Below are 16221 nucleotides of genomic sequence, written 5' to 3' on the forward strand. Positions count from 1 at the left end.
GGTGACCAAAGTAAAAATTTAGTCAATAATTTAAAAATCCACAAAAAATTATGCATTATGAAAATTGTCAAATAACAGAAACTTTGTTTCTGTATGAGGGAAATGTAGTAAACTTTAGTGGAGAACGTCTTTGAAGCTATTAATTCATGTTATTGTTTTGGGGATCAACTTAAAAAATATTTGTAGCCTGAAGTCAGAAAAAATTTTAATGCTACTGCAAAGTCATATCTGCCATCTGGGGCCAGAAGGAAGGGGGGGTCTCAAGAACCTGGTGTCACTGTCTGGGATCTTGGTTATTGGTGCCAAGTTTCAGTGGCGTGTTGGTTAACATACATTGCAAGAGTAAATGCGAGCACCATGGCGTTTTCATTCCCCCAATGATAATATTAACCTTTCATTAGGAATATAATATTTGGGAGTTAATGTCGTTGCAAAATTTGGTATTTGGAAATTGACAACAGGTATAACTTGCTCTGGGAAATTATGCTTTTTGATGTCACTCTATGATTTCAATTTTACATAGTCTTAGGCAGAGTGCCATCCAAGTATAAGCTAAAAATTTGTCTGGGAATCAGGAACTGTGGGATATATTACATAGGCCTTCATAAGTTTCTAAAGCTATCTAAAGTTCTTGAGCTTAATTTGAAAAGTCTGTAAGAAGGCACTAAACCTGGGACCAGGGGCCTGGGATCCAGCCTAGACTCTGACTAGCTGGCTGTGCAATCTCCATATTTGTATTTTCTTTTGTATAACAGGGACTACTAGGCTTTACTGGACAAACAATTATGCAAATTAATCCAAGTGATATGACTAAAGCAATTTGGCAAATTCGAAATAAGCTCCAGCTGTTATTCTGATGTTATAAACAATGATGTGCAAAGACTATTGTTAAAAGGTGCAATGCACCTGCAACTAACTATTATTGTGACTGGGTTTTTAAAAATAAAGTATTAAACATACCGATTACTTTCATTTTAAAGCTTCTAGCAGCATTACACAGTGGCTATGTTGTTCTTTCTGTTTCTCTTCTCAGCATTTCTTAAACCATAACTTGCCTAAACTTTTACACATCCCAGGTGAGGGGCCAGAGAGCGAGCTCAGTGACATGCATGCTGTGCATCCCGAGGCTCCAGTGTGATCCCTGGAGCATCTGTCAGGAGTGACTCCCAAGCAATGGGCTGGGAGTAGACACTGAGCATAGCTGGGTGTGGCCCCCCGACCCAAAGACAGCTGAGACACATATAGAACCTTGGGGAGAGTGGATTTCTAAAGCCCACCTTGACCTGAATCCTTGTACTCTTACACAGGAACTATGTGACCTTAGCAAAGTTAGGCAACTCTCTGAGTACTGCGGTCCCAAATGAATATACTAGTATTTATCCCATCCAGATGGAATCAGGAGAATAGAAGAGGTGAGAGTTCCAGATACCAATTTGACTTCATTGATTATTTTAATCCTGTATCACCGTATCACTGTCATCCCATTGCTCATCGATTGGCTCGAGCTGGCACCAGTAACGTCTCCATTGTGAGACTTGTTGTTTTTGGCATATCGAATACACCATGGGTAGCTTGCCAGGCTCTGCCGTGCGGGCGAGATACTCTCGGCAGCTTGCCGGGCTCTCTGAGATGGGCGAATAGGCAGCACTCACATGAGAACTTCTGATGCAGCTTACCAGCTTTTCCTTCGAAATGAGAACTCATTTATGGGGTAGGGAGAGAAGTGCTGGCCCCAGCTGGGAGGACCGGCTGAGTGAGCTAAGGCAAGAGCTGAAGGGCTGGCCTCATCCCAGGGACGTCCCCTGGCCTATCCCCAGCTCTGAAAGCCACTATCACAGTTTTGTTTCCTGTGGGATCACGAGTGTCAGCATCATTTGTTCTATTTATACATTTTAATAATTATAGGGTGTGTTTTAAGTCACTATGAAAGCAAAACAGATTCTGAAACATGATCATTGGCAGCACCAACAGATACCCACACATACCTGGGGTGTGTCCCAGCATCCAGTGACATATGGAGCCTCCGGGCCATGCAAGGGAGTGTCTGCCATTAATCCTGAGGATTGTGTGTGTGTGTGTGTGTGTGTGTGTGTGTGTAAGTGTGATCTATAGACCTAGAATCAGCCTCGCGGTGTTACCTAGCATTACCTACCCCTGGGAAGGTATCGAGAGGAAGGTGGCCATTCCAGTGTTCCCAGTAACGAACTTGCTCCTCAGTAAAGGAAGCAGTTTTGTTGCAAGGCTGTGGTATATGTATACGTGTAGGTTAGACCGAAGAGGGGGGAGGTAAGATTATCAATCTTCAATAACGACTCTAAGCCATTTCTAGAAGCAGGAACTTTGAGCAAAGATTTATTATCTCACTTGGGCCCACTAGGATGTCTTTCTATCTGTGTGTGTGTGTGTGTGTGTGTATGTGTGTGTCTGTGGGTGCAGCATACCACAGGTAAGCCACCTGCCTTTGATTTCTAGTCCCGCCCAGTCAATGGTGATTTTTTTCTTACCCTTTTGAGTGGCAATCTCTTACAAAACAGGAGTAGCAATATCCTATCAATGAGCTTTCCATGAGGCCTAAGTGTTTCGTACAGGTTAAACACTTAGAATAGCATCTTTTGCATTGTTTGGCTTTAATAAATAAGGACAATTTTTTGTCATCGCTGTCAGTGTCTTTATTATTTCTCTCTGGAATGTTGTAAGGTATTTCTATTTATATGCTTTTCACTATATCTCAGGGCTGGCTACGTAGTTTTCAGGATCCAGTGCAAAAGGAAAATGTGGGGTGTGTTTGAAGTTGTTAAGAACTGCATGTGCAGAGAGCAGATCTTTGTACCAAGCTGGGGCCCTTTGACAGTGCCAATAGGCTGAACATGACACAGTTCCTGCTTGACCTCTTTTTTTTTCATGAGGGGAGAACAGAGAGGGATATATCCATGCAGGGTACACCCTGTACTTCTCTGATGCCACCACCCAAAACACTGAGTCATCTTTAAAGGTTGATTTCTTCCCATTCTTTTTCTTTTAGGTCAAAATGGAAGAACTTTCTATGGCAAACACCATCTTTGCCCTCAACTTCTTCGAGCATCTGGCAAATACAACTTCCAGCCCAAATGTCTTCTTTTCTCCCTGGAGCATCTCATCCACCCTGGCCATGATCTACCTGGGCGCCAGGGGTGACACTGCAGACCAGATGGCCAAGGCGAGTTTCTGTAGTCCTAAATGGTTCCTGAGCTGACTTCTCTCTAATTCCTGAACTGGCTTGCTCTTATTTGATACTTGTGATTATCTTGACTACTGCAAGGCCAGCAATTGTCTCAGATGATCACGATCCCAATTTCTTAGCTTCAAGTCTTCAGGATAGCCAAACCAAGAAAGTTCTCCACTGGAGATGGTGCAGGGCTTCTGGAAGTTTCTTACCTCACAAAGCTGGAAATAGTCAATAGCTACTACATCTTACATTCCAGTAGTGTGGTGCTTTTCTTTTAAACGCGTTTAATATGCTTTCTCTTTGGTGGGGCTTTAAGACAACTATTCTTGAACAGCTGGGAGGACTGCTAGTGTAAGTGATGGCTTTCCCGAAGGCTTCTCAGGTTTATCCACTCCTAGCTCAGGCTCCTTCCTCTCTCTTTGTCAGTGTCCTCTCACATGTTCCCCTCTCTCTGTCAGTGTCCCCCCACAATTCTCCCTAATATTTTTAAGAGAGTGTCATGAAAAGAAAAATACATGAACCAGAAGTATGGTCAGTGTTGCCTCGGAGATGCAGCCAGAGCAATGATTGTGCAGCAGGTCTGAACCATGTTATCAAGCCCAAGAGCTCAGGTCAAAGAAATGGGGCCTGGCTTATGGTTGGTCTTCCAAATTAAGGTAGAAAGCTGGTATAGGGAGCAGCATGGTGAGATGTTTCTGAACCAAGGCCACTGGCTTCCTTCCGGTGACGGAACTTGAGTTTGGTGACTGCAACCAGTCCTCTGAGTCTGGTGTCTTAAACATATTTAGAGTTACTTCGTGTGTGCACTGTGACATTGCTGTGGGATGAATCCAGTACATTAACAGTTATCCACAGGCTCTGGTTTCTCTGAAACACACATTACACTTTCGGGCACACCAAAATGCCATTGGCGACTTTTGAGCTTCCCATGAGAACTACACTTTAAGTGTGTGTACATATGTCTTCTGCTGGTACATGGTGACCCATTTAAGATAGGCCTTGCCTGAAGTTGTTTGCTGAGGGAACATTGGCCAATTTTCCTGTTGGAGGAGAAGGCATGGATGCATCACTGCTTGTTTGTGGCAGTTTAAGCACTAAACTTACAACAAAATTCAGTTGCTCAACCCTGATAGCAGCAGCAGTATTTCACAATAACTCTTTCCCTTTTGTTTTCTTTCCTTAAAAATGAAGATAGTGAATTACACTGACAATGTTGGGCAACATTAAAACCTACATTTTTTAGATGTTAAAGAAACAGAAGCAGTATCTGAGGACAAATGCTAACAGTAGTGCCTTTTCAAAATGAAAGTTTTGATTTTTATATGAAGGGAGAATTAACTTATTGATTAATCTGGCACAATGCATGCTTTGCCTGGAACATGCTCTAACCCCTTGGAGACATGCCAGAGTTTATATAGTTTTCTTTATAACTCTTATGTATGTGCAGATATTAAAATGAAATTAAAAATACTAGAAAAGAAGAGGGGGTTCTCTTAGGCTTGAAAGATCAATACGGTCTTTGCAGACAGACCCATTTGGTTTGAATTGAGACTCTGCCACTTAGTATGTGTGCAACGAGTTCAGGTGTTTATCTTCTCTGAGACTTAGAATCTCATCAATTGAGAATGAACATGTATAATGTGGTTGGAAGAAGCAGGTATTAGAAGTAGAAGATAAAACATCTAGCAATAGTTTTTGTTGTAATTGCTATTACACATTTATGCCTTAGCTGTGAGGCTTTCTAAGGATTTTTTAAGACTTAGCCTACTTTATCTTAAGGAAGATAAAGCCTGTGAGGGAGGTGCTGTGATGACTGTATTCATATTGCAGAGGCAAATTTAGGGCAAGAAGAGGCCACATAGCTGGGAAATGATATCATTGGTAAAAGTGATATTGTTATAATGGGAAGAAAGAAAGAGAGAAAGAAAGAAAGAAAGAAAGAAAGAAAGAAAGAAAGAAAGAAAGAAAGAAAGAAAGAAAGAAAGAAAGAAAGAAAGAAGAGAGAGAGAGAGAAAGAAAGAAAGAAAGAAAGAAAGAAAGAAAGAAAGAAAGAAAGAAGAAGAAAGAAAGAAAGAAAGAAAGAAAAGAAAGAAAGAAAGGAAGGAAGGAAGGAAGGAAGGAAGGAAGGAAGGAAGAAGGAAGGAAGGAAGGAAGAAGGAAGGAAGGAAGAAAGAAAGAAAGAAAGAAAGAAAGAAAGAAAGAGAGAGAAAGAAAGAAAGAGAGAAAGAAAGAGAGAGAGAGAAAGAAAGAGAGAGAAAGAAGGGAGGTAGGAAGGGAGAAGAGAGAAAGAGAGAAAGAAAGGAAGGAAGGAAGGAAGAAAGGAAGAAAGAAAGAAAGAAAGAAAGAAAGAAAGAAAGAAAGAAAGAAAGAAAGAAAGAAAGAAAGAAAGAAAGAAAGAAAGAGAGAAAGAAGGGAGGTAGGAAGGGAGGAGAGAGAAAGAGAGAAAGAAAGGAAGGAAGGAAGAAAGGAAGAAAGATAGAAAGGTAGAAAGAAAGACAGAGAAGGTACAAAGTCCTACATACACAGTGTAGAAACTAGTGTACCTGCAGGGAGTGTTTTTCTTTTCCCAGTGCTTATATTTGGAACCAGACACAGGACTCCCTCTCTCCCCCAGGGTAATCTTTTTCTCTGGTTAAGAAGTTCAGTGGTTTCCCAGGGAAATGTAACCATGACCTCTAATACCCATTGTAGGTGCTACAGTTCAGCAAGATTGGAGTCCGTGAGGCCATCCCAAAGCCTCCCCAAAACATCACTAGTTGTAAATTCATGCAGCAGGTCAAGAAGGACGATTATCCTGATGCTGTTTTTCAGGTAATTCATTTGCTCTTATTTCTTTGTAATTTTATTTCTGGAATCTTCTTCACTTAAAGCTCTAATATTAAACTGGGGGGAGAATCTAACGCAATTTTTCCCCACCCACAGAGCAAGAACTTGGAAGGACAATCCTCTGTATCCCGCAGTCAGCCAGTAAGTCAGGGAGGAGCCTGGGTAGGGCTCGTACTTCATGAGTTTTAGGCTGAGACTGTTCTAAATTTGATTACACAACTCTGCTATTAGTTTAACATATTACTCATTTTGAAACCACTTTAGATACTCCTAGAATACATATGTCTATTTGTAGGTTTCCATTGAGAAGAATGGATAAAGAGAAAAAAAAGGTTTTGAGAAATGGGAAAGATTATGACCATTCGTCTCACAGGAGACCACTGACCCTCAGATATTACTTTATATGTTTTCCTATCCATATATCTATCACTGATGCATCCTTAAACTTGCCACTCATTTATCTATCCACCCATAATCCACCCATCCATCGTTCTACCCATTATCTATCTATCAATCTATTATCTATTGCATATAGATGTTCTTTTTTTTGGTAACCCACCTTATTAATCACATACCTAAGTGATTAGAAAATGTCTTCTATACCTCTTATGAGGGGGATTTGAGCCCCACATTTCAAAGCCATACTTTGTTGATATTTCTGTTCAATTCAACCCACTGGCTTAACAAAGTTGAAACTAATCAAAGTTAGAATTGTGATGTATCACATCCATATCAAAGGTACCTACTAAGATTTCACTAAAGTACCAGGGAAAAAGAAATGTTCTGATATACTAAAAAATAATCACATAAGACATTGTTTCGTAGTCCCGTGTTACATAAAAATATCACTTCCTCTGTCTTTAAGGCTCAGGCTGCAAATGAAATCCACTCGTCATTCCGTTCTCTCAGTTCTGCTATCAACCCATCCACCGGGGAGTACTTGCTGGAAAGCACCAATCAGCTATTTGGAGAGCAGTCTGAGAGATTCCGGAAAGTAAGTGAAACCGAACACTAGAGTGACGGTTCCCCTCTTGAGCTCCCTTCCAGAGCTGTCTCCAGGCAAGCGCCCTTCTTGCAGTACTCTCCAGGCTCAACACTCCCCTCTCGGATTCATCACACAAGTGATTAATTCTGCACAGGTTCCTTGCTGCAAAATTTTCCTTTGTAGAGCAGTAAATTCGAAGACTACAAATGAGTTTCAGAGCCACTCTGGAAGCTTCCCTGGCCCCACTCCCCTCTTACTCAGGGTCTGTAAAGAAAAGAGCAGGAAGGCAGCCGGGTAAAGGGCCTCTGAGCTCTGCCAATCTGCACCCTGATCTCTTACAACTTTCACAGTCCCCAGAGCCAAGCTTTTGGGTCTCCACCTTGATAAGAAGCCTAGAATTTATAATCATACCAAGATTTGCTCACTGTGTATGTAACATTTATTGTTTTCTTTGCTATTAAGGAATACTTGGAGCTCTCTAAGAAATATTACTCTGCAGAAATCCAGGCAGTTGACTTCCTAAAGTGTTCAGAAGAAGCCAGAAAAAAAATTAATTCCTGGGTCAAGACTCAAACAAAAGGTAAGATAAAGGGAGTATTTTTAGATTTTTACAACTAGAAAATTCTTGTTTATAGTTTAAAACCATTTAAACTTTACCTTTATGCCCCTAAAAATTCATTCAACCCATCTATTTTGTTGATATAATATTACTTGCTTAGCCTACAGATGTTTTAAGTTAGAAAAAAATTAATTGAAGTCTACTCATACAAGTCCTGTGTTCAGTGCTTGCATAACATAACTTGGATATATTTCCTGAGAATTGAACACAGAGGATGCAAATATTTTACAACATGGGGAATATCACAATTCGCTGTTCACTGTTACAGAAACAAAGGAGAAAACTTTGACCTTCAATGGAGTAAATGCTGCGACCTCTGAGGAGGGAAGGGCAATATTTACTCCCGTTTCCCTTTCACCAACCTCTACTGTCAATCCTCAGTCTCTGCTTCATTTTTCCTTGATTGTCGAGACCATGTCTACCATTGTAATTCATGTCCTTAATATTATTGGCTCCTACCTTTATTTGCACTTTTTACAAGGAATCAAACTTAAATCATCCACTCATTATTATTGTACTCAATCCTCAAATGAACATATGTTTATATATAAATATATATACACAAATATATATAACTATATATGTATTATATACTATATATAATACATATACATAATTCACTATATATAATTCATTATATACCACATATGAAGAGGAGGATAAAAATGGTAGACATAGAATTCAGACCTTACAATTTCGGGTTAGAGGATGATCGAAAATTATCATGAAGTGTTGACTGTGGAAGGGAGCGACTCAATATGGAAGAACATAACTGCCTGCCTCTAGGGCTCTGGGAGAGGAGACTCCTGAAAGGCTTTTGTAGTGATGAAGAGAATATGTTGCTGCTGGTCATAGATCTGGACCGAGTCCAAATTGAAGCACATAGATGGGCAAGATCCAGCGGAGAGAGACTTTGCTCATGGAGGAGAGGAATGGAGTGTGGCTGGTCCAAAGTGTGGAATGCTCATGGGAGGAGATGATGCTAAAGACATGAAGTGGCACACTTATTATTAAATCATAGTCACAGTTACAAAAGGCCCTAGTGACTTCCTACTGTTCTTAGAGAAGGAAGAAGGTCTGAATCTTGCCTTCTGAGTTCTTAATAATACAACACACCCTTCGTGATACTCATGGAAGATCAGGGCTCTCTCCTGGGCCCCGGTAAGTGCAATATGTGCATAGGTACCTCCTGACTCCCTTCGATTCACTCATAAATTCAGAGTGTTAGTGGCAGCCCAAGTGCTGGGGGTCCCTTCTACAGGCCATGTCAAGATCTCGCTCTCTTTTCTTGACTTTTCAAGTGCTTTGACCTCATGACTCATGTCAATGATTGACATATTTGGCTCTGAAATATCATTGAACTGACTTCATTTAGTTGCTTTGTAATATCCTCTAGCATATAATTACTTGAGAGGAAGGCCAAAGTGATATACTTTTCCTGTGTCTTCACACAATTTAGTATAGTCTTTGGTTGCATAGAAAATAATTCTTCAAAATTTTCAAGTACAACTATGGGTATTGAATAAACACTTGATGACAACAATATGTCAATGGATCACCTTGAGAAAGAAATAGAGATTATTATGCACATATACTTCATAATAATCAAAGCCACAATGCCATAAAACATTTCATTAGGTGTTTTATAAATTTGGGCATTGTTAGGATTGGAACATTCTTTTATTCAAAGTTACCATTTTGTCGCTGTAGACTGAATTCCTGAAGGGATTTTTCTGATTCAGCCAAAATCTCAAATTTTTTTCCTATTAATTAGTGATAATGAAGGCTCCATAGACAACCTCTGTCATCACCCAAAGGAGGTAACTAAATAAGGACCTTGTTGGGGTTAGGAAGACTAACCTGGCCTGAGGAGTGTGCTCTAGAATATACAGTGAGATATACTCAGAAAGAACCGAACTTTAAGCTTGATATATCTCTTACTGCCCTCATACAAAATGACATTGCTAGAAATAATAGAAGTAAATTTACTATAAATATTTAAGTGGACTGACAAGCTATCAAGAATCTATTGTCCACATGGGAGAGCCTTGCAAGCTCCCCATGGCATATTCATATCCCAAATACAATAAAATATATATACATACCTCTTGGAGAGCCCGGCAAGCTACCGAGAGTATCCCGCCCACATGGCAGAGCCTGGCAAGCTACCTGTGGCGTATTCAGTATGTCCAAAACAGTAACAATAGGTCTCATTCCCCTGGCCCTGAAAGAGCCTCCAAACATTGGGAAAGATGAGTAAGAAGAGGCTGCTAAAATCTCAGGGCTGGGATGAATGGAGATGTTACTGGTGCCCCCTCGAGTAAATCGACAAACAGCGGGATGACAGTGATACAGTGATTCATAAATTAGAATTATTAATTAGATATTTTAAAATCTTGGTAGCAAAACTAGATTTCCATTTGACTTTTATGTTTAAAGCTTTGTTTCAGTACTCATTTGACAACCTGGTTTCTTATTTGCAATAATGAAGAAAAGTCACATTGAACTAAGAAATTTTATAGAATTAAAAAATATTTCCATTGCTTTAGTTCTTCACATCTACTATGGATTTATAAATTATTTCTAAAATATAGACAAACCACTGACTCAGAGGAAGCAGTGGACAAGAAAATTAAAGGAAGTGAAGGTAAAACAAAAGTCCCAAATTAAAGAGAGAGGGGGACATTTTGCTCTTCAAGAACACAGTGAGGGCTGGAGTGATAGCTCAGCGGGTAGGGCATTTGCCTTGCACACTGCTGACCCGGGTTCGATCTCCAGCATCCCGTATGGTCCCCTGAGCACTGCCAGGGGAAATTCTTGAGTGCAGAGCCAGGAGTAACCCCCGTGCATTGCCAGGTGTGATCCAAAAAGCAGAAAAAAAAAGAACATAATGAATTGTTTTTCTCTTTAAGCATTGTGGTGAAGGGCAGAAAACCACTTGCTTGTATGGCCAGAATGCCAAGTATCATTTAAGCTGTTTTTTTTTAACCAAATCTTATAATAACTTGAGAGAATTTTCCAGAGTTTTTGTTGTTGTTGTTATTGTTGTTCTGATAAAATACTAGTTTTATCTAGCACAACAAAGCAAAATGAAACAGCAATAGATTTTTTTTAATTGAATCACCGTAAGAACAGTTACAAAGCTTTCAGGATCAAGTCTCAGTCATACAATGACCAAACACTCATCCCTTCACCAGTGCACATGTTCCACCACCAAGAACCCCAGTATTACTCCACACACACACTCCCTCCTGCCTCTGTGGCAGATGATTTTCACTTTACTCTCTCTCTCTTCACTTTGATTACATTCAGTTTTCGACAGAAAACCCACTATCATTATTTGGAGTTTTCCCCCCTACAATCAGACCTGTCAAAAGGGCATAATTAGATCATATGTTTTCTATTGCTGATAACAAAGAGCATATGATGTTGTACGGTCCCAAAAGCGGCCACTCAGTTTTGGGATTCTGGTATTTTAGCAATTTAGTCCAGAGGTATTTCTGCCAGCAGACACTGCATTCTGAGATTGGTTTGTGTGCCTCTGGGATCATGGAAAAACAGCAATATATTTAAATAATAACCAAGAGTGTTATTGTCCAGGAAATTATATAGAAAAAAGAGATGAAGTTAGAGTAAACGATGTTTCCGTCAGATTCCTATATCTGCCAGCAGGATGGAAAGGTGGTGATGACAGAGATGGAATTCTCACGAGTTTATGGCATTGTGACTTTGAACAGACTACTAACCTCTCTCTCTCACCATGGCATTCTTTCATATAAAAGGACACAAAGATATTTCACTTAATAGAGCAGTAGATAAAATAGTGTATGTAGTGGTCAAAACAGAGAGTTTTTTTTCCCTATAAATGACCAGTTTATTAAACTAACCTAAATAATCTATCACATGAAGACAATCATGAGAATGTTCTCTGGCTCCATTATTTACTTTCTCTCATGTCACAGTACTTTGTATTATTCACTTTTATTCTAGAACATCATTTTACAATTGATGTTGAATGTGTCCTCAAATTTTCCAAGTGTCTTCTAGAACTATCTTTATTTCCTCACAGATCTTTTGAATCTGTGCTACTCCTAGAAAAGTTAGTACAACTTCCAGAAATAAATTTCTAATCAGTGTACAGGTTATCTGATCAGATCTAGAAGGTGCTATAAATGAAGGCACTATTATTTTCCTTAAAGATGATCTATCACTCTTTCCAATAAAATTGCTTCATATAACTATAAAGCTTTGATAAAAATGTACCAATGGGGGGGGAATGTAACAAAGAAACTGAAAATATCCTTTTTCAAGGGCAGAACTTTAAATGCATTTACTCATTTACTTTGCAAACCTGAGAAATTGAGTCTGTTTTTCCCAGTACTTTACATCAAGAACATGACTTATGATAAAAACTGAACATCTCTGTCACTGTCATCCCATTGCTCATTGATTTGCTTCAGTGGACACCAGTAATGTCTCCATTGTGAGATTTGTTGTTACTGTTTTTGGCATATAGAATATGCCACAGGTAGCTTCCTAGGCTCTGCCGTGTAAGCAAGACACTCTTGGTAGCTTGCCGGCTCTCCCAGAGGGGCAGAGGAATAGAACTCAACTCACCCATATGCAAGGCAAATGCCTTACCCGCTGGGCTATCGCTCCAGTCCTCTGTAGAGTTTGAGAAACGCTGAGTTTGATGGTGACTCAAAATGTTTGAGAAAAATATGGAGATCACAGTTCTTGGTCGTGAACCATAAATATGTATCATATCTTCTGTAGGCAAAATTCCCAACTTACTACCTGAAGGTTCTGTTGATGGAGATACCAAGATGGTGCTCGTGAATACTATTTACTTCAAAGGAAAGTGGAGAACTCCATTTCAGAAGAAGCTGAACGGGCTTTATCCTTTCCATGTGACCTCGGTATGAGCCAACAAGAAGACAATTCTTAGCAGAGTTTAGAGCCTTAAACAAAACAGAAAAAGAAAAAGCATGGGTCACTAATTGATGTTCTTACAAACTTGCTAGTTGTAAGTTATGCATGCAAAACAGTTGCTTCTTTCAAGCTACTTATGTTAGATGACAAATCCATTCAATGGTAAAGATCACAGGCTTTGTCTTTTCACAATCCTGGCCTCAAAAGTCGACTTTTCCTCTTACCAGCTGCTCATCTTTCACGTATTCCAATTTTAATCTATAAAATTGGGATACTGATAATATATAGCTCAAAACATTGTTGTAAGAATTCATCAGGATTTCTTGAGATTCTTGGCCCCCAGGAGGCACTGAAATATATTTTTATTATAATTTTATAAATAATGGGTATAACTTTCCAACTATTATGAAGTTGTTTTAAGGGTATAAAATCAGAGTTGTTTTAAGGGTATAAAATGATTATTTTGTTGATTTTGTTTGGTTAGGGGATGCATTCTGGGTACTTGGGGACTCTTCTTAATTCTGTGCTTAGGGGTAGATCTCAGTGCTGCTTGGGGACCCTTGTGTACTAGGAACTGAACCCATAACAAAAGAACGTGATCCAGCCTTTTGAGCTTTCTCCCTGCCCCCTATTTCACTGATTTTAAAGAAATAGCTATTCAACGCTACAACAGAATCCATTGTCTTATGCATATCATTGTAAATCTCTTAACATCTTGGTATCAGCTTTCATATTTGACTTTTAATAATCCTAGACTCAGAGCAAACCTGTGCATATGATGCACTTGCGTGAGAAGCTGAACATTGGCTACATAAGAGACCTAAAGACCCAGATTCTAGAGCTCCCTTATGCTGGAGACGTCAGCATGTTCCTCTTGCTCCCGGATAAAACAGGAGAGTCATCTACTGGCCTGGAGTTGGTAAGGCACCCTGATTTCAGTTGCTTTAAATCTGGACCCCACTTTACCTTTCTTGATGGACATGTCTGTAACTTGGGAAATGATAGGAAATTTCAGCTGGTTGGTAATAAACTTGGCCTGACTCAAGACTTTATTCAGGATCCTCAACATATGTCCCCCCTGCAGCCTTCTTGCACACATGTTGCTAATTAATTGCATTTCCATTCCACCCACCATAGAGTCAAGTTAGTGATTCTCAACATTAGAGTTCAGTGTCATGGTTTTCCTTTGGTCATCACTCATATGTTTTGCTATCTCTTTATTTTTGGCATTATAGTTGGAAAGTGAAATAACTTTCGACAAATTCAACAAGTGGACGAGCAAAAGCACAATGACTGAAGATGACGTTGAGGTGTTCATCCCTAAGTTCCGACTGGAAGAGAGTTATGAACTCAAACCCATACTGAGAAGCCTGGGGATGAAGGACGCCTTCGCCAAAGGCCAGGCCAATTTCTCAGGGATGTCAGAAGGGAATGAGCTATTTCTGTCTGAAGTGTTCCACAAAGCCATCGTGGATGTCAATGAGGAGGGCACTGAGGCAGCTGGTGGCACTGGTGGAGTTATGACAGGAAGAACTGGCCATGGAGGGCCACAGTTTGTGGCAGACCACCCTTTCCTCTTCTTTATTATGCACAAGAAAACCAAGAACATCCTCTTTATGGGTAGATTTGCCTCACCCTAGAGTGAAAGGCCTCTTTTTACATGAAGTTTGAAGTCCAAGTTATAAGCTTCAGTCATAATATGCCAAATATTTGTAGGTATTTTCTACAAATTTGTTTGTTTTTTCTGAACAACTTTTATTTCAAACTAATATAAATATAGATATAGGTAGGTAGTTGTCATTGTTGCATTAAAACTATTAACTGTATCATCCCCCAATAATATTATGGCTAATTTAGTTGTTCTGTATTACTAGTTTGCCTTATTGAATACACCTTTACTGCTTTATTTATTATTTTATATAATATTTAACTCTTTCTTCACTGTATTTAATGTAACTAACTTTTAATGTAAAAGTTGTAGAATCAAGAGATCATTATTTTTCTATCTATAGAGATGCATTTAGTTATTCTAATAATGAAGGATGAGGTTTCCTTCCAGACCTTTGATAATAAACACCTAGAAGAAAACATTGAACAACAGGCATATATATATATACACACATATATATGTATCTATGTATATATCTACATATCACTAGAGCGATAGCACACTGGGTGGGGCATTTGCTTTGAACGAGGCTGACCCGGGTTCGATTCCTATGTCCCTCTTGGAGAGCCCAGCAAGCCCACTCACACAGCAGAGCCTGGCAAGCTACCCATGGTATATTCAATATGCCAAAAACAGTAACAAGTCTCACAATGGAGACATTACTGGTGCCCTCTCGAGCAAATCGATGAACAATGGGACAACAGTGCAGTGTTACAGTGCTACATATCACTGTCTACATATCCATATCTACATATATATGTATATATATAGTGTCCATTTGTAGCATTGTGTATCAAATAGATTTGTCTGTAAATTTGCAAATTCTTGTGTAAAATAAAAAATATATATAAATAAACATGCTTCAATTAAAAACATGTTTGTTATCTTTTTCCTTAAGTCTTCAGATCGTAAACATTGGCATGACATGTCCTGGGTTCCCAGGATTTAGGGATCTTGATTCTACTTGTGGAATCCTCTTCCCTAATAAAGGAGCAAAGGGGATAATGAGCTCTATTACATGGTCCCAGGTAGGAGCAGGAGCATAAGGTTGTTAAATAGTGGTTCAGAGATACTTTCTTATTGCAGCAAGAGGCATAGAAATTCAGAAGAAACATATGAGTCAGACCTGTGGGAACACCATGATTAAACTTTGAGGATGTTAGAAGTAAGCACTTAGCTCAGTCCAGTGGTCCAGAATCAAGAAAGGTCAAAGGTGCGGAGTTCAGAGGTCTGGAGATGTAGCACTTGCAAGAGTTGGTGGGGGACATATGAGGTCACTTCTGTCAGACTTCAAATACAAATAGTGCTGAATATTTTGGAGTGGACCATAATTTGTATCCTGACTACTGAGGCAGATATGAAACTGTGTAGAGAGTGTGGGGAAGGAAGAGGGGTTCTAGACTAATTGCAGAGTCCGGCTGAGGAAGTGGTTGGATTCTGGGGAACGTGCCCCAGGTACCACACTCCCTTTGATGGAAGGTAGATATAGGCTCATTGGAACAAGGTGCTAAGGAGGAGCATCAAGACCTTGTTCTAATAATTCCAACGGTTAAAGCTCATCTCAACATAGACCGGAGTCTGAGGCCTTTGAGCTCCAGGTTCCTTTTGTTGTAAGCACTTTGTGCTTTCCTGAAGTTGCTATGATGGTTACATGAATTCAGACCTAGCCAACAGTTAAATAATCTCTAGCATATATTTTATTAACAAATATTAGTGATGATGATTATTATCTAAGTCAATGACAAAACATTTTTTATGTCAAATGGTCAATATAGAATCCTAGAAAATTAACTCTGTTCATTTTTAAGGTTCGAATGTTAAAGGTATGTTTCCTTTAATCAGATATTCTTGAAAAGGAGGGACTCTCACCTTCACATTCTACTACTTTTAGCTTTATATTCCTATGCATATAACTGAGTCTGCCGGGTGACAAATAGCATTTTTCTAAATCATTGCAATTCTTAAAATATCCACGTTGTATTTCC

At 39.4% G+C, this 16221-nt stretch overlaps 1 protein-coding gene across 1 annotated transcript; it reads left to right on the top strand.

Annotated features, from left to right (window-relative positions):
• The first annotated feature begins 3028 nt into the window (after window positions 1-3028).
• On the top strand, window positions 3029-14903 carry SERPINB2 (serpin family B member 2). The gene is made up of 7 exons (XM_004601689.2): window positions 3029-3196; window positions 5897-6016; window positions 6897-7025; window positions 7479-7596; window positions 12412-12554; window positions 13322-13486; window positions 13803-14903. The coding sequence occupies exons 1-7, from the start codon at window positions 3029-3031 to the stop codon at window positions 14205-14207; spliced, it is 1248 nt and encodes a 415-aa protein (XP_004601746.2). The 3' UTR covers window positions 14208-14903.
• The last annotated feature ends 1318 nt before the right edge of the window (window positions 14904-16221 follow it).

Source organism: Sorex araneus, chromosome 2 (assembly GCF_027595985.1).
Source record: "Sorex araneus isolate mSorAra2 chromosome 2, mSorAra2.pri, whole genome shotgun sequence".
NCBI lineage: Eukaryota > Metazoa > Chordata > Mammalia > Eulipotyphla > Soricidae > Sorex > Sorex araneus.

What these genes read in the sequence shown, in the direction of transcription:
- SERPINB2 (XM_004601689.2), top strand. Translation starts at nt 3,029, where the DNA reads ATGGAAGAACTTTCTATGGCAAACACCATCTTTGCCCTCAACTTCTTC. An exon ending in ATCCTGATGCTGTTTTTCAG is followed by an intron (nt 6,017 to 6,896) that starts GTAATTCATTTG and finishes TCTGTCTTTAAG; the next exon opens with GCTCAGGCTGCAAATGAAAT. An exon ending in ATCCTTTCCATGTGACCTCG is followed by an intron (nt 12,555 to 13,321) that starts GTATGAGCCAAC and finishes TAATAATCCTAG; the next exon opens with ACTCAGAGCAAACCTGTGCA.